Source organism: Symphalangus syndactylus, chromosome 4 (genome assembly GCF_028878055.3).
Source record: "Symphalangus syndactylus isolate Jambi chromosome 4, NHGRI_mSymSyn1-v2.1_pri, whole genome shotgun sequence".
Classification (NCBI taxonomy): domain Eukaryota; kingdom Metazoa; phylum Chordata; class Mammalia; order Primates; family Hylobatidae; genus Symphalangus; species Symphalangus syndactylus.
The window spans coordinates 100,151,767-100,169,835 of NC_072426.2; the positions used below are offsets into that span (position 1 = coordinate 100,151,767).

Below are 18,069 nucleotides of genomic sequence, written 5' to 3' on the forward strand. Positions count from 1 at the left end.
AAATTTGGAAGAAAGAACATAAGGAAAGGAAAATTGAAGTGTTAAAAGGAAGTAGTTCTTGGTGAATATGGACACTGGTTAGAGAAAAGAGGATAAAAATACTATTTGTTTTATTAGAACAATATTCTTAGTGCATCAGAAGCATACCTGAACTCCCAATTTTGCTTATCCTTCCTTTTAGACACTAAAATAGACTGCTTCTAAATTAGTGTGGTTGTGTTCTAAAAGACCACTTGCTAATTTAGTTTCAGATTCTAAAAGCATTTTTTTCCACAGGAACAAAGTTATACATGGTTGTTGTTATGTAAGCCAACAAGCCTATGTACCTAATGCATGTTTATAGTAAAAAGTAATACTATAGAAACAAAATTCATTTTGTTTTGAAATTTTTATTTTAAACTTTATTATTTAAATGTTTAATTAAAACCTGAGTACATAAAAAGGTAAACAATATATAAACTGAAAACGATTCCCTTCCATATTCCCCTCACATCTTTGTTTTAGTATACTTTTTATAGTTGTAATCAATATTTCAATGTTTCCATGTATTAAACATGGTCTATATATTGGTAAGATTTAATAGCTATGTATTTCTAAGTCCATTGATAAACTATAATGTTTGGCTAGATGTGGTGGCTCACGCCTGTAATCCCACCACTTTGGGAGGCCAAGACAGGAGGATCCCTTGAGCCCAGGAGTTGGAGACCAGCCTGGGCAATATGGAAAGATATCCTTGTCTCTATTAAAAAAACACACACACACACGAAAATTTAATTTTCATAATCTCATATTATTTGGCAACTGGGTTCTAAATTATCCTTATGAATAGCAGTAAAATAAACATATTTGTATAATAGCTTTTATTTTCCTCCTTGGTATAAATTTATTGAAGAGAATTATAGAGTTACAGAATTAACTCTGTAACTCTTTTAGCTTCATTGTTTTAGCTGTGAACTACCAAATTGCTTTGCAGAAGGATTGGACCACTATGAAGTGCCTCCAGCAAGGAATCCATAAACATATTTCTCCACAGGACTACCTCATTGGATTTTGGTCATTTTTACTTATTTTCTTCATGGCTATATAGTAGTAAATTATAGTTGCTTAAGTTTACATTTCTTTGATTTCTAATGATGCTAAGAAGAAAATTACTGTTTTTCCAACTGTGTAAACTATCCATTTCATTTGATCACTTTTCGAGTAAAATCTGAATGAAGCCTATTTAGAAATTTCTCTACTTACAAACAGGTTTGATTCTTAAACATTTGAAAGCCCATTTGTTGAAAGTACAAAGTAACTGTACAAGCGCTACCATTGCCATCTGTTGGTAGTAGGCAGAGATGTGCTTTTATTCTTACACGTTTGTTAGTAACTGACATAGTATATTTATTATCAGTTATTTTTTAGTTTGGATAGTAAACTTTAGTGAATAATACTTACTTTTCCTTATTTTAATTCTCTTTCCTTTTTTTTTTTTTTTTTTGAGACAGAGTCTTGCTCTGTCACCCAGGTTAGAGTGCAGTGGCGTGATCTCGGCTCACTGCAAGCTCCACCTCCCTGGTTCAAGCGATTCTTCTGCTTCAGCCTCCCAAGTAGCTGGGATTACAGGTGCCCACCACCATGCCCAGCTAATTTTTGTATTTTTAGTAGAGATGGGGTTTCACCATCTTGGCCAAACTGGTCTCAAACTCCTGACCTCAGATGATCCGCCTGCCTCTGCCTCCCAAAGTGTTAGGATTACAGGCGTGAGCCACCATGCCCAGCCATTGAATAGTTTCAAACAGATATTTTGTTTCCCTGTTCTGCTGTCACTGTTGTAAGAATAGACCTGGGCTCAGATTCTAGTTCCTTCTAATGTATCTGTGGCATCAGACAACTTACTTAACCTTTCTGAGTCTCAGTTTCTCTCATCTTCAAAGAAGTAACAATAATACCTACTTCATAATATTGTAGGTATTGAGATAATGAATAATTAAAGTAATTATTGGCACATAGCCTAATTTTTTTTAGAAAGTTTTCTATTTTTCAAAATCTGTGAAATATTTAGTGAGAATTTTAATTGATATTATGTTAATTCTATATCTGAATCTAGGGAGGTTTTTTAATTTTTTTTTTTTTAAGAGATGAGGTTTCTGGCCAGGTGCGGTGGCTCATGCCTGTAATCCCAGCACTTTGGGAGGCCGAGGCAGGCGGATCACGAGGTCAGGAGATCAAGACCATCCTGGCTAACATGGTGAAACCCCGTCTCTACCAAAAATACAAAAAATTAGCTGGACATTGTGGCGGGTGCTTGTAGTCCCAGCTACTTGGGAGGCTGAGGCAGGAGAATACAGTGAACCCGGGAGGCGGAGGTTACAGTGAGTCGAGATCGCACCACTGCACTCCAGCCTGGGTGACAGATCAAGACTCCGTCTCAAAAAAAAAAAAAAAGAAAAGAGATGAGGTTTCCCTATGTTACCAAGGCTGGTCTTGAACTCCTGGCCTCAAGCAGTCCTCCCACCTCAGCCTCTCAAAAAGTGCTGGGATTACAGGCATGAGCTACCATGCGTGGCCAAGTCTTTTGTTTTTCCTTCCTTCCTTCCTTCCTTCCTTCCTTCCTTCCTTCCTTCCTTCCTCCTCTTTCTTTCTTTCTTTTTTAAAAAATAGTATTTAGTTTTCCAAACTAAGACCAAGAACTCTTGCTCTATATAATTATTTACTGTTTCCTCCATTTAAGGTTATATAGTTTTTCTTTGAAAAAATTTTGTCATTATCAAGTTAAATTAATACATCTGTATTTTATGTTCTTACTACTATTACAACTGGTGTCTCATTTTCTGTCTGTGTAAAAGAATATACTATATATTTGTGGGTTTATCTTATATCTAACAAACTTGAATCAGCAGAATTATTTTCTATGATAATTTCAAATTAGTTTTCTATTACTTTTAAAAATAGGTCATTTATAGGGGATTGATATTGTTATTTATTTTCTGTATTTTTACCTTTCTTTTATTCTTTAAAAGTTATTATCAGTATTGCCAATAGTATGTTAAATAGGAATGATGGTAGATAATGCTTTAGTCCTCTTCTTATAATAATAAGAAAAAAATATTCCTTGTTAAGTCTAATTATAGTACTTGGTTTTAGGTACCTATGATTTATATGAATAAAGATACTGAGTCATGTTTTGAGATGGAACCAGAAATAAATATAAAATTTTATTATATTCTAATGAGAAGATTTTATATATCATCAATATTTTTCCTATTAGTATGATAATTTATCCACTTGTTATATCATTCTTGCATTCCAGGGATGAATTGAATTTGATCATCAAAGAGGCGTGTAGTTTAATGAAAAGGATCAGTGGTTTAGGTGTCTTGTCACTACCATTCACTAGCTGTGTAATCTTAGAAAAGGCACCTAATTTCTCAGGTTTTCTTATTCAGAAACTGAGGGAATAGAGAGGATGAAAATTCTTTCCCACTCTTAAATAATTTTAAAAATTGTTAAGCACCATTTATGACAATGTTTCTATGGAAAAATACACTGAGTTCCAGCTTTGAATATTAGAAATAGATCTCCCTTTACTGCTAACAGGGCAGGTACAATTGCTCCTCATTTTTTTCACTCTTCCAGTACCAAGTATTAGGAGTAGGGACTCTAAGAAAGTTTTAGGAATATGAGTCTGGGAGTTTGCATGGAGAAATGGGAATGGTTTGAAAGAGAAAAGAATGTGGAGGAAATGGAGGACAGAAGAGGAGATTCGGATAGATACTAAGGTTTAAAGTGGGGTAGGGAAAGAGCTACTGGAAATAGGTTTATTTCCCTTCCTTATTTCTACTCCCTGATTTCTTCCCTCTAACTCCCTCCATCTTTTCTCCTTTCCTTTCACCATAATGGCATGCCTTCTGTTCTCTCCTTCCTCTTTTCCTACACAACCGTGGAACCATTCTATGGAATTGGTCTGGGGAGATATCTGACTTTGGAAAGAAACTTTGATGGGGTGGCTGTGGAATCAGAATAAGGGTTTAGCTTTTCTTTGGGGAAAGAGAGCAGGATTGGAGATTTCTGAGTGTCAGGAAAGAAGAAGTAATTTTTGTATATTTAAAGCTAAGATGGCTGGGCACGGTGGCTCAGGCCTGTAATCCCAGCACTTTGGGAGGCCAAGGCGGGTGGATCACCTGAGGTCAGGAGTTCGAGACCAACCTGGCCAACATGGCAAAACCCCGTCTTTACTAAAAAAACACAAAAATTAGCCAGGCGTGGTGGTGCGCACCTGTAGTCCCAGCTATTTGGAAGGCTGAGGCAGGAGAATTGCTTCAACTCGGGAGGCAGAGGTTGCAGTGAGCCGAGATCACGCCATTGCACTCCAGCCTGGTTGATAGAGCGAGACTCGGTCTCAAAAAAAAAAAGCTAAGATTAGGTAAAGGCATAAGACTATTGTTAAGTGGTAAATCTTTGGTGTTCTGTATTATTTAATGTATGTGTGGGGTCATTTTTAAGACAAAAATTTGCATTAACACTAAATGTATAAACACACATAGCATCCCTTTTAGAAGTGTTAATCATAAAAGAGAATTTTTGAAAACTGATTTCTGTGATATTTAGGTTGCATGCAGTTTTTTCCAGATATTTATCTTTTGTCTTCATTTTGGTAAAGGGAAGTACATAATCCATATGTGTTGCAGTTTCACTAAAATAAGTACATTTCCTATAAAGGAATAATATATCTCAGCATTAGAATGGAAGATATGGAAAGCTCAGATGAAACCACCCCAGCTGCCTGCTCTTAGAACTGTTACTTGATTTGAAACAATCTGTTGCTATTTTTGCAAAAAGATGTCCCCCAAATTCACAGATTGGATTGGGGACAGAAAGCACATATTGTTGCTCCTGAGTATATGAAAAAGTTCTGCAATTCAGATTCAGGAAATCATGTGCTCTTGTTAGGGAATATGGGAGGTTTAGCTTTTCCTTCGTTGGGAGGGGTGAGATTTTCTACTGAGGCAGTTTATAACGTTACCTACATTTCTCTGAATATACTACAGATTTTGCAGATGTTGGTGTCCTTGAAGAACCACATGAGTTTGTATTTCATTTGTGTCATTACCTTTTACTTAACATACTTCCACAGGTGACACATTTCCTTAGGGGTATGACTATAAATGTGCAAGTGTTGTTAGCAGTCTTTTATCAGTCTTATGTGTTTTCACATATTTTTTTCTGTCCCTAATTATGTCTGCTTTCATCAGATATGATAGTTATTCTGTCCATAATTTCTTCCGTGCACATGTCTTTTAAGAAATCTTTAGAGTTCTACCTAGTTGCATCCCTCTTTATTCACCAGATTCTACAGTACTACATTTTTCAAATTTCCAAATATGAGGGCCTTCATTTTTCTCCCTTTCTTTCTACATTCATTCTTCAGTACCACTGCCAAGTTAAATCTCTATCTTTTTATTTGTCTCAACCACCTTTTCTCCATCATTCACTTCCTTTTTTCTGGACTCTCCATCTGAAGAACGGCTCATATATGGCAATAAAAAAGGTACAGACCAGACAGAGTAACATTGTTTTGAAATATGACTTCATAAGTTATCCTCATGTCCATGTAAGTTAGCACATTCATTGAGTAATGTCTATGCAGAGTCCTCTTGGGCCTTGTGCAAATTTAGCTTAAGTTTTATCTGTGTTAGTATTTGGTATTTTTAGAAGTCATATTCCAAAATATCTGTCTTTCTGTGCATGGAAATATTTTCCCTCCTTTTCATTCCTGTTTTAAAATTTCATTCTTTTGCTTATTTGTAATGTTTTGTACTTTTCCCTGCATGATTAGGGTTGTTTGATTGTCTATTATTTCCCAAAGAAATGTTACTGTGAACATTTAATATGATGCATGATGTGTTTGTAGACTGATTTAAAATCCTGATTTGTACAGTGTTTTTATACTCCTGTGATTTTTTCATTTGATATCAGTATAATTTACATGTCATTTGGTTTTATATAGAAATTAAATCTGAAAATATGAATGTACATATTACAGCCATCCTCCCCAACCCCCTACTGCTTATCCCCAGTCTAGCTACTTTAAAATTCTGTCAATTTTAAAACAAAATGTTTATAATAATTTATTAGAAGAGAATCAGACTTACCTTCTATCCTTGAACAAGCCACTTAATAACCTCAGTTTCTTTGTCTATAAAATGAGGAGATTACACTTTATAGTATCTCCAATGTCTCTTTAAATTCTAATATTCTGTGATTCTTATATTTTTAGTTTTTGGGTTTTTTTTTTTTTTTCTGGTATTTTAGAAATACCTGTTTAGAGTGCTGTGGTACCGAGGTACCCACACAGTTTTGGACTTGTAAAAGCTATAGCTTCAGTGCTCATAATATTTACCCTTTAGAAGATCATAAACATGTCATGGAGCCTATTTTTTTCCCCTAAAATATGTCTTTTGTTTCTATCTTTGAAGTTGGATTTCTTTTTCTCTTTTCTTGCAGTCAGGTCCAGTCATTATCTTAGTTTTTAATTATATGTAATTGTGGACTGCTTGAATTTTAAATGAGATGTTCTCTCCCAGAAGACTTACAGTTGTTCAGACCTCTGTATACCTAAGGCCCCTTTTGAATTAGTGTCTTTAGCCTTTCCTTAACCTTCTCCTCAACCATGGTGCTTCCATGTGTGTTTTCATTGTGTTGAAGCACAGCTCTAAGGAACCACACGTTTGGGTCCAGAGTGATTCTAGTTGCTATATATGAAATATTGATGTTGTTCTTTCTGGAGGCCAAGGGAAGGAAGATAAAACCTTTGAGTCATTCTTCAGCCAAAGATTTAGTTATTTTGGTTTATTCTCTTCTACATCAGTCATAGATAGCACAGCTAACCCTTTAGAGATGAAGCAGTAGTGATCCTTTAGCCATGTTTTTCTTGTTGCTTATGTCATACTCACCTAGAGATGTAAAAGGTTGTATATATTTGCATGACCTTAGGAACACCTGGTACATTAGGTTAAGATGTGCATTGCTGAAATGCTGGTGTGGCCCTTAGTTCAGGATTACCTGCACAGTAGCTCCTTCATGCCATTAATTTTAGACCAACTCAAAGCAAAGAAGCTTATTCTGTCATAGTCTGATGGGATATTGTCAGCCTGCATGTCAAATACTTTGTGATAGTTAAATAAGACTACAGGACTGTTACAAATTCTTGTCTGTTAGTGTGCATGCCGTAGGCTGTCATGAAAATTAAACAGAGACTATAGGATTATTATCAGTTTTTGCCCTCTGGTTTGTAATGCAAGTTGGGCTCAAGTTTGTTTTTGTTTTTGTTTTTTTCCCCATTGCTGTTTTACTGATTAGCCAGTAGAGTGAAATATTAAAGTTTGTGGATTACTTTTTATTTCTACATTTATCAGACCCCCCCAGTATTAGACCAATGCTGAGCTAAACATTGAGAGAGCAAGACATTTTTTAGCATGGGTTCATCTAGTCCCCTCCATGTAAGCTGGTGGCAGGGGTCTTGGTACTGGTTTAGATGAGTGTGGAACAGGCTAATAGAATATTGTAAGCATGCATGCCCTAAACTTGAGCCTTTCTCTCTATTTATTCCATTGAAAGTAGGTTCAGCTGCAGCCCGGAAAGAAATCATAAGAAACAAAATTCGAGCAATTGGCAAGATGGCAAGAGTCTTCTCTGTTCTCAGGTAATGATATATTTTCTTGATTATTTGTTTTGCAGAAATTACGTTTATTGTACCTTGTTACAAGCATTGTCCCGCATCTAAAAGCAAAATGAGGCCGGGTGTGGTGGCACACTCCTGTAATTTCAGCATTTTGGGATGCCAAGGTGGGCAGATCACCTAAGGTCAGGAGTTTGAGACCAGCCTGGCCAACATGGTGAATCCCCATCTCTACTGAAAATACAAAAATTAGCCCGGCGTGGTGGCGTGCACCTGTAATCTCAGCTACTCGGGAAGCTGAGGCACAGGAATTGCTTGAACCCAGGAGGCAGAGGTTGCTGTGAGCCAAGATTGCACCACTCCAGCCTGGGCGACAGAGCAAGGCTCTGTCTAAAAAAAAAAAAATAAGAAAAGCAACAGGGTATCATTCTTCCTATAAAGAAGTTAGTTAGGCCCAGCCAGGCATGGTGGCTCACGCCTGTAATCCCACCAATTTGGGAGGCCAAGGCAGGTGGATCACGAGGTCAAGAGATTGAGACTATCCTGGCCAACATGGTGAAACCCCGTCTCTACTAAAAATAGAAAAATTAACTGGGTGTGGTGGTGCATGCCTGTAGTCCCAGCTACTCAGGAGGCTGAGGCAGGAGAATCGCTTGAACTCGGGAGGTGGAGGTTTCAGTGATCTGAGATCACGCCACTGCACTCCAGCCTGGGTGACAGAGTGAGACTCTGTCTCAGAAAAAAAAAAAAAAAAAGTTACTTAGGCGCTTAGGCCGGGTGCAGTGGCTCATGCCTGTAATCCCAACATTTTGGGAGGCCAAAGCAGGCGGATGCTTGAGCTCAGAGTTCAAGACCAGGCTAGGAAACATGGCAAAACCCCATCTCTACAAAAAAGAATACAAAAATTAGCTGGGCCTGGTGGCGTGCACCTGTTGTCCTAGCTACTCAGGAGGCTGAGATGGGAGGATCACCTGAGCCCCAGGAAGTTGTGAGTAGTGAGCTGTGATTGTGCCACTGCACTCCAGCCTGGGTGACGGAGTGAGACCTTGTCTCAAAAAGAAAAAGAAGTTAATTATATATTTGTATACTAAAGATGGGAACACAAGTCCCTTTGAAGCTAAGATATTTTTGACTCTGGTGATTGTTATTGTTCATCTTTGGTATCTCTTTTCCTTTTGTGATAACACTAAATTCACACCTTGAAAATTAGAGCAGGATAAGAAGGAGGGGATACTTTTTAGAGTATTCTTGATGAACTTGTTCATCCATATGGGAAGTCCCTTGTGCTGGAGCCATAAATTGCCTTCCCTGGGGTTAATTCAGGAAGACCAGGTTTAAGGGTACAAATGAATAGGTCAGTCTTTACAAATTTGTTTGCAAAACTGACTACATCAGACATTTGAACTTCAGAGCATATGAAATACCATATTTTCTCAATAGTATGATGCCCCTTGATGAATCTTACCACATATTTAATAAAGCTTTTCAGGAAAAATAATATATGCCTCAATTGTAAGGCACACCCTCATACCTGAAACACTTAAAATATAGTAAAATTAATGTCTTGAAATTGAGGAAAATATGGTAATAGCAATGAATGTCATAAATTTTATATATGGCCTATATCTAGACCCTATGTCTTCTTTTAAATTAAGTACTTGTTGGAAGTATCTGATATTTGTTATATCTCTCTGCTATAGGGAGGAGAGTGAAAGTGTGCTGACACTCAAGGGCCTGACTCCCACAGGGATGTTGCCTAGTGGAGTGTTAGCTGGAGGACGGCAGACCCTGCAAAGTGGTAATGATGTTATGCAACTTGCTGTGCCTCAGATGGACTGGGGCACACCTCACTCTTTTGCTAACAGTTCACATAATGCATGCAGGGAATTCCTTCTGTTTTTTAGTTCCTGTCTCAGCAGCTGACCTAGACAGGGTACTGTATTAGCTAGTGTCTCATTAATACCTAATCAGGGCAGAAAACTGATAGAATGGGTATTCCTTTCAATTGAAAATAGTGGTCAGTTCCTCAGCTTTTCATGAAATGATATGGGAGCAGCTCATATCATAATGTCTGAAATATTTATTTATTCATTTGTCTAATTCACCCTTTTCTTTTAAGAGCCCCAGTTTCAGAATGTGAATCAGGGATATTCCTGTTACTAAAATGGAAATGTAATTCCAAGTTGCTTATTTTTAATTTTTTAAATTTATGTCATTGTATTAGACTATGCTTATATTTAAAACTACTTAATTTAGGGTTAACTACCTGCTTAGGCCCCAGAACATTACTTATGCCCTTCAGTTACCACCAAAAGATTTGTGCAAGGTTTTGTACCCTGGTAAATGATGCCAAAGTTTGTTTTCTGTGGTGTTTGTCAAATGTTCTATGTATAATTAACTGTCTGTAACATGCTGTTTCCTTCCTCTGCAGATGTAGCTGCTTTCCTAAATCTGTCTGTCTTTCTTTAGGTTAGCTGTATGTCTGTAAAAGTATGTTCAATTAAATTACTCCATCAGACACTTGTCTGTCTTTCAATGTAGAAGCAGCTTTGTAGCACCTTGTTTTGAGGTTTGCTGCATTTGTTGCTGCACTTTGTGCATTCTCAACATGAATGTAACATTAGATATTAAGTCATTGTTATAAGGGGTTGAATTTAAATCCTGTAAGTCAAAATTGAAAGGGTGTTATTAAGTGTGCCTTTATTTTGCATGAAAATAAAAAGAATTATACGTAAAGCATTCCTGTAATCTGGCTCATTGAATATTTTATACTTAAAAAACTTTTTTTGGCGTAAATATTTGTGTAAATACTGGGTTAACTTTTTAAAAGCCCCTTACAGATTAAATAGAAGAGAGTGATGTGAGTATTAGTGACCATAAACAGTAATTCAGTCTAGATTTCTTTTCTTGTGGTTGGAAAGCAAAAATACATGATGTGACCCTCTAAGGGTCATTGTTTATTAAAATAGACAGCAACAGATGTGATGTTTTCCTTAGTCATAATTAAGTTTCTTTTTGGTGTTGTAATTAGTTTTTTAGAGAGAAAAAAATAGGGAATTTTAACATTTTGAATGAATTTACATTTGACTTCACAATTTCACTTCACTTGGTTCCATAATAAGTGCTCTTTCTTTTTTTTCTTTTCTCTCTTCTCTTTTTCTTTCTTTTCTCTTTCTCTTTCTTTTCTTTCTTTTCTTCTTTCTCTTTTTCTCTCTCTCTTTCTTTCTCTCTCTCTTTCTCTCTCTCTGTCTTTCTTTTTTTTGTGCATGTGTATGTGTATGTGTGTGTGAGAGAGAGAGACACAGGGTCTGGTTTCTTGTTCTGTCACCCAGGCTGGAGTGCAATGCAGCCTCAACCTCTTGGGCTCAAGCAATCCTCCCATTTCAGCCTCCGAGTAGCTAAGACCATAGGCACATGCCACCACAGCCAGCTAATTTTTTTGTATTTTTTGTATTTTGTATTTTTTAAATATTTTTGTATTGCCCAGGCTGGTCTCAAACTCCTGGGCTCAAGCAATCTTCTGACCTCAGCCTCCCAAAGTGCTGGGATTATAGGCGTGAGCCACTATGCCTGGCCAATGATTGCTTTTTAATAAAAAAAAATTTTTTTTCCTGTAAACAGTTTTTACTTGTAGCCTATACATGTTCTATTTTAAATGTCATTGTATTGTTCACTACCACCACTGGTATATCTGAAAAGTACACTGTGTTTTGAAATTATAGTTATAAATTTTCATTCTGAATGAGGTTTCTTTTTTTGATTTTCTTTTTTAAAAAACCTGCTTTGATTTGCTTTACATTCCTTGCCCTCCATTTTTCTTATTATATTGTAAACATTAGAAAAATGAACTAAAAAGAATTTCATGAATGTACATTAAAACAAGATCTTAAACATTTTATAAAACTAATAAAAATGTTAAAAGGATGAACTTTAATAGCTTCAAAAATATTATACTCTTCTTTGTTCAGAAAAGAAAAATAAAACCAAAAGGGTATCATACTTAAATAAATCTACACTATAGTCATCTCTCAGTTATCCTTGGATATAACATTACTTTTATATTGTATCCACAGCAAACCTTGCTTTCAGATTTCATAATTAGCCCCTACTAATTACATGCTTTGTTGACTTCTGTTTATTCTTAATTTGTACACGGCTTGAAGCTCATCCCTTCAACTTTGAAACCACCCTTAACTGCAGGGGAGGTTTGAAAGACAGCAGCTTTGCTGGAGGGACTCTCTGTTCTCAGCATGGACTAAGTTACTGGAAGGAATTGAGTTTAAGGGGTCTAATCTGGGACCCCTTAAACTAGATAGCTTCTATTTTTGCTAGCTCTTGATAGTGTGGTTTGGGCATTTGGTCAAAATTATTTTCCTAGCATAAGATAAATCCACTTTGAACAAATAACAAAAGTCATACAAAAGCTGCATGTTTGTGATTATTTTTTAAAAAGTTATCCTACATTCTAAATTTTAGTAGATATGTTCCCTGATGTTAATGTGTATAACTGAGAGTTAGGTATTGCAAAAGGAAAAAATTTTAATTCTAAGACCTCGTGCCTATTTGTCAGAAAATAAAAATTGTCTTTTCAAGAACTTTAAAAGTTAATTTACATGATGTTTCTTGAGTGTTTTTACAAACTGCACAACTCTATTGGAGGTGGATTTTCTGTATTTTATGTATATTTTCTTTCTGGGAAATTTGATTGGGAGCTAGCACTGTAATGCTACCTTCACCAGGATCTATATGGGAAATATATGTGGCCAATTCTATTTTAGTAATACCAAATTCCTCTTGGTCATTTATCCTGTGTAGTACTGAGGAACACAGTTTGAGATAGCACTATGCTCAAACTTATTAAGGCCATGACAAGATGCCCTATATAACTGAAAACAAATAGAGGAGAAATAGTGCCTTTCAGATAGAGTTTTGCAATTAGCAATCTGAGCTCAAGCGATCTTCCTGCTTCAGTGTCCCGAGTAGCTGGGATTACATATGCACACCACCATGCCCGGCTAATTTTTAAAACTTTTTTTGGGGGGAGATGAGGTCTCTCTATGTGTTGCCCAGGCTGGGCTCAAACGCTCAAGGGATCCTTCCACCTCAGCCATCCGAGTGCTGGGGTTATAGGCATGATCTTCCATGTCCTGCCCAATTTGTAATGTAGTTCAACAGTTAAGGAAAATTAACTCTTCCTTTATTCAGTGTTCGTCCTAATTCTTTTGGGTGTCCAATTCACTTTACTGTCTGGTTAAGATCAACATTTTCTAACTTTGTACACTTTAACACCTTAGATTCATCAGTTTCTTTTACATTAATAATTGCTTTGGATAAAATTATTTCTAAATCATGTAAATTGCTAAAAGATCACTTCAGGAGTAATTATTCTAATTGGCCTTATTGCAGAAGAAGCAAAATAGAAGAGACAAGGGCATTACTTTTACAAATATTCCGAGTAATAGGGGGAATGGACAATATTGTAAACCAGTATTGTTGTGTGCTATCTTGGGTCCTGGTCCTCAGTGTGAGCTCTTTATACAGTTCAAACCCAGAAATGAGCGAAAAAAAGAATCTTTGACTATAAAATGTTTGACTAATTATGGTGAAATTCTCTAAATGGACCAGTGACACACTATACCAATAATGTATTTCTTATTTATAATATGATCTGTGTCTATATCATGAAATAATTAGAATTTATGCCTGTAAGACCTCACTTCCATTCCTTAATGTCTCGTTAATTGGTAGATGAGTTTGAAAAGATGCTCAGTAGTCTTTTTCTGAGGCAAATTTGGGTTCATGATAAACTCTGTCAGTATAAATGGAATTTTTTAAGGCTTTAGATATTAATATCTGTAGGTATTTGGAACATCAGTACTAGAATAGAAAGGAAGTTCCTGGTAGACAGCAGTCCTTTCAGGTCCCCCACAAAGAACAGAGCCACAGAACTGTTCTACTTACAGTAATTCACCAAGTTTACTGCCCTTAAATTTCACTGTAGTCATATCAGCTCTTGCAGGTTATGTTTTGCCTTATAAATGAGAAGTGACAGGTAAAGCATTGCTGACCCCTTCTAGTTTATGTCTTAGGGAACCAACTGGTAATGAGTATTGTTCTCATTGACATGAAAGAAAAGACTTTTCTGTTTGCTTTTCTGCTACAATTCTATTATAATTTTACCCTAGAGCATTTTCCTGTGATTGTGATGGATGTGATATAATAAACATAATGGAAAATTCTAAGGCCATCAAATTACTGATTCAAGATGGGTAATTAATACTGGAGTGCATTTGCATGGGTGCTGAGGTGTCTGTGTTTACAGTAGGTTTATGTGTTCTGTGCTCTGAGTGATGTTGTCATAGTGCTGTGTGTAAACTGTGCTGTGTTAGGAATTGGGGGTTTGGATGGGGCTCTCTAATTTGGGTACTATTTATGTTAAATTGTAAATGACGATGTAGTATGGGATACTGTGATATTTTAAGTGATCATTGCCTTTTCTGCTGTACAATATGACCCTTCTCATCTCTCTCATTCATTTTGCATGCCTCTGCTCACTTCTGTACAGCCACAGTTGAGGCTATTGAGGCTGAAAAAGGTATGATCAGAGTCCTTGTGCTGGGCAGAGATCTGTGGTGTGTGGGTGGGCATCAGAGAATGTCCTGTGGGTGTGTTTTACTCCTAGCTTTTACAGCCCAAGACTCACTGATTCATCAAGTTTAGAAGCCTTGCAGCCCTCTTTTTTTAATTTTTAATTTTTAAATCAGAAGCGCTGATGTCTATGGTGACAGTCTTTTTCTTTTTTCCAGTGTAATAGGCAATCAGAATGTAATGTTTCTGATTTCTTTAGAGTATAGCATGTTATGCTATACAGTATAGCATGTTATGCTATACAGTATAGCATGTTATGCTATACAGTATAGCTTTATAAAGTTGCCTGTTTTAATGGAAATTGCCAAACTGACGTGCAAATAGAGATCTGTTCCATATTTTGCATGATTCTATGCTACTCAAATTTTTTTCCCTAAGTGAAACCTCCTCTAGATATAGATGTGAGTTTGTTTTTACTCATATCCAGTAGTGTGCCTGACTGAGAATACAGGAACTGTCACTATAATGATTTTCTTTTTTCTTTTTTGGCTGCAGTTTGGGTTATAGTTTATGGATAAGATTATGTTCATATATATATGTGTTGGCTTGGTATTTCACATTCCTCAGTGTTTGTAGCCCCAGCCATTTGTTTGGTTCATGTGCCAGACTAAGTCCTAAGGATTGCAGATGTTAAGCAACCAGATTATAACTAGTGGTTTGAAAATATTTCCTGTGAACATTTTAATAATGGAGGATGCATCGTTCTAGATGAAGTGAATGAGAAACCATACAATTGGTGGAGAATTGCCATTTATTTTGATTTGAGTTGCCAAAGATTGTGCAGTATGGCCAATAAATTAAGGGAAACTTCTTCTAAAATATGAGATTATAAATACTTTTTTGCTATCAGCCATACACAGATCTAACTCTTGGAGGCACTTCCCACCTTTTTAATGTTATATTGGTGGTGATGGGCTGACCTTGACCTCCAAGATAGTTCTGATCTACTGTATTTTAACCTTTCTTTACCTCTTTCTCCTCCCAAGCTCTTGGTACAGATTTGTATATTGAGGATTAACCTTGTTTAGCCTCCTCACTTGCCCCTACTCTCGTTGCTGCCTTACTGTGATAGTCACTGGTGGTCTTAGGGACTGATGTAGGAGATAATTGGTATAGTAGAAGTCAGACTGAGACCCTGAGACCATTGCCTGGAGGTTGATTTTGGGGACAGGAGAGGGTTAACATTTTTTTGTATTTTTATTTTTTGGAAGGCTTTGCTAACACTTGTCACCTATAAAGCTATGATGTTTAGGTTTAAACATTTCACATTTTAAGGGAAGACTGAAATGAGGATAGGATTCAGTTAAAGTAAGATTTATGTGTTGCTACTTACAGCTACTAATTTCTTTCTTCTTAAAAATCATTAATTATGTTTTTGAAATCTCAGAAATGTTTTTCAATTACTGACTTATCAAATTTGCATTTTATTAAGCAATACGAGGATTCTCTCCACCACATAGAATCTGCAGTTTTGAAGAGGCAAAGGGTTTGGATAGGATCAATGAGAGAATGCCACCTCGGAAAGATGCTGTACAGCAAGATGGTTTCAATTCTCTGAACACCGCACATGCCACTGAGAACCACGGGACGGGCAACCATACTGCCCAGTGACCCACGACTTCCCAGGGACTCTCACATCTCGGGCCCCAAATGGACATATCACCCGAGGAGCTGGAGGGGTCGGCCAAGCTGACTGTAAATTTCACAGTCTCTCTGAAGAAACCATCGTGCTTCTGAGACCCTAGCCCCCTTCCTGGATGGAGGCTTGAGGGCCCTGGGACATGTGCTATCTGATAAGATTGGGTCATCGCTGCCGAGGTGGAGAGCAGTGAGCAAGGGGCTTGGGGCAATTTCCAGTGGAGGGCATCCACACCTCCATTTTATGCTTGTGGTTCACACATTTAAGTTTACAAATCAGATTTCTTTTCCCCTTCAGTAGAATTAGATTTTGTTTTTCAATCATGATTTCAAATGCAATCCTAAGAGCTAATGTGGACTTTTCTTTTTCCATGAAATGTCTTTAAAGGATGAATTAGCATGGTCTTAAAATACATTTCTGAGGTTGCTAGCTGTATTTTGAATTGTGAGCAAAATGCCGAGAAACCCAGTTGGCATTTATACAAAATGTTGACCTCAGGTCTATAGTTCTTAAATGTGGCTAATTCTGTAACATAGTCTTGGTATTTTTTAATTATGAATGCATATCCTATTTCTAGGCAGGCTCTCTTACTTGAACACAAATCCAAAAACTAATTTAGAGTCTTTTTTGCCCAGATCTTTTAAGATTTACACCCCAGAGATTTAAGAAGAAAACCTCTAAATTTCAAAATTATGAAGAATTACAGAATTACTCATTTAAGGTACTTTAAAAGAAGTTTGTACATTGTCAAAGTAAATTTTAATTCAAATCATGTCTGTAAAACTTGATGTATTTTGTGTATGCATGTTTTCATTTTGCAAATATTTAATATATAGACCTATGATGTACAGGTACGACATGTATAGGTTACCTAGATGTTATGAGAAATTTTAGTTTATTGTGAGTACTCAAGTTGCTTAAAGAGCCACCAGGGTGATTTGCTGCTGGCTTTCTATCATTTTTATGTTTTAATGCAAAGGAAATTTTAAAATGTTCTGGAAGTGTTTTTGATTAAGCAATGCAGCCTAGAAGCAATGGTTCTGTTCAATCATTCAGATGTTAGTGGAAGCACAAAAGTCAAGACTGCATGTTGAAACCTTTCTTTTGATAGTTACTGAACTGCTTGGTTAAACTAAATGGAACCATGTGCTAATTTTTCACAATTATTGACCTGTATTGATTGCCACTGTAGTTTGGTATTTCCCTTTACTTTGGTGGCCTGCTTCCCTCATGCCCTGGAATACAACTCAGAGCTCCAGGCAGCGGAACCATCTATTGTTTTGTTTGCCAGAAAGTGCAACCTGTATGGTCTCCTGTCTAAGTTGGAAATATTATGCATGTGCAGGACTATTCGAGTATTTTATAAACAGTAGCACACAATAAATTCCATGCATGGGCCGCTGCTCCTATCTCTGTGTTGGGTTTTATTTGGAAGATGCAATCTGATTTGGCCTTTTGATGCAAATCAGAAAATCCTGTTATTAGAGCTGGGATATCCTCCGGAGATTATCTCGTGGACAGTTCATGGTAATTTGATTAAGTTCTTTATAAATTTTGCCTTAAAAAAAACTTTTGTTATATACTTGTTTTACATGAGCATTAGTAACTGAGCACTAGAGGACTTTGAATGCCTACTATAGGCCTCCTAAATCTAATATTTAAGATCACTGTTTATTATCTTTTAATTGAAAGAAAATCTGTTATTGTCTAGAATTTTGTTATAGTGGTATTGGGAATTTACTGGGTGTTCTAACAATAAGAAAAAATATTAGTGATAATTGCATTTTCCTATCTTTTTCCTTCTTTGTCATAATCAAAATAAGTATAGGATTTTGCACATTGAGGGATATTAAGATATTGCTCAAAATTATACAATCATACAGTAACTTGAATTATAGTTCTCAACAATAATTACAGTGAGATATATTATGAAACATTAAGTCAAAATATAGGCAGGGCACAGTGGCTCATGCCTGTAATCCAAACACTTTGGGAGGCTGAGACAGAGGATTGCTTGAGCCTAGGAGCTCATGGTTGCAGGCTGTGTTGAGCTATAATTGTACCACTGTACTCCAGCCTGGGTGACAGAGTGAGACGCCATCCCTTAAAAACAAACAAA

At 36.5% G+C, this 18,069-nt stretch overlaps 1 protein-coding gene across 8 annotated transcripts in view; it reads left to right on the top strand.

Annotated features, from left to right (window-relative positions):
• PPP3CB (protein phosphatase 3 catalytic subunit beta) overlaps positions 1-17,359 on the top strand; it is a 59,599-nt gene extending 42,240 nt beyond the window's left edge. For 2 of the 8 annotated variants that reach the window (XM_055275779.2, XM_055275785.2), the window contains 4 exons: positions 7,606-7,687; positions 9,364-9,461; positions 14,229-14,258; positions 15,744-17,359. In XM_055275779.2, coding sequence (XP_055131754.1) covers positions 7,606-7,687; positions 9,364-9,461; positions 14,229-14,258; positions 15,744-15,922 — 389 coding nt within the window. In that variant the 3' untranslated portion in view covers positions 15,923-17,359. Of the gene's footprint in view, positions 1-5,506; positions 5,534-7,602; positions 7,688-9,363; positions 10,403-14,228; positions 14,259-15,743 lie in introns of those variants that run through there. The other 6 variants (XM_055275780.2, XM_055275781.2, XM_055275783.2 and 3 more) reach the window with 6 other exon arrangements.
• The last annotated feature ends 710 nt before the right edge of the window (positions 17,360-18,069 follow it).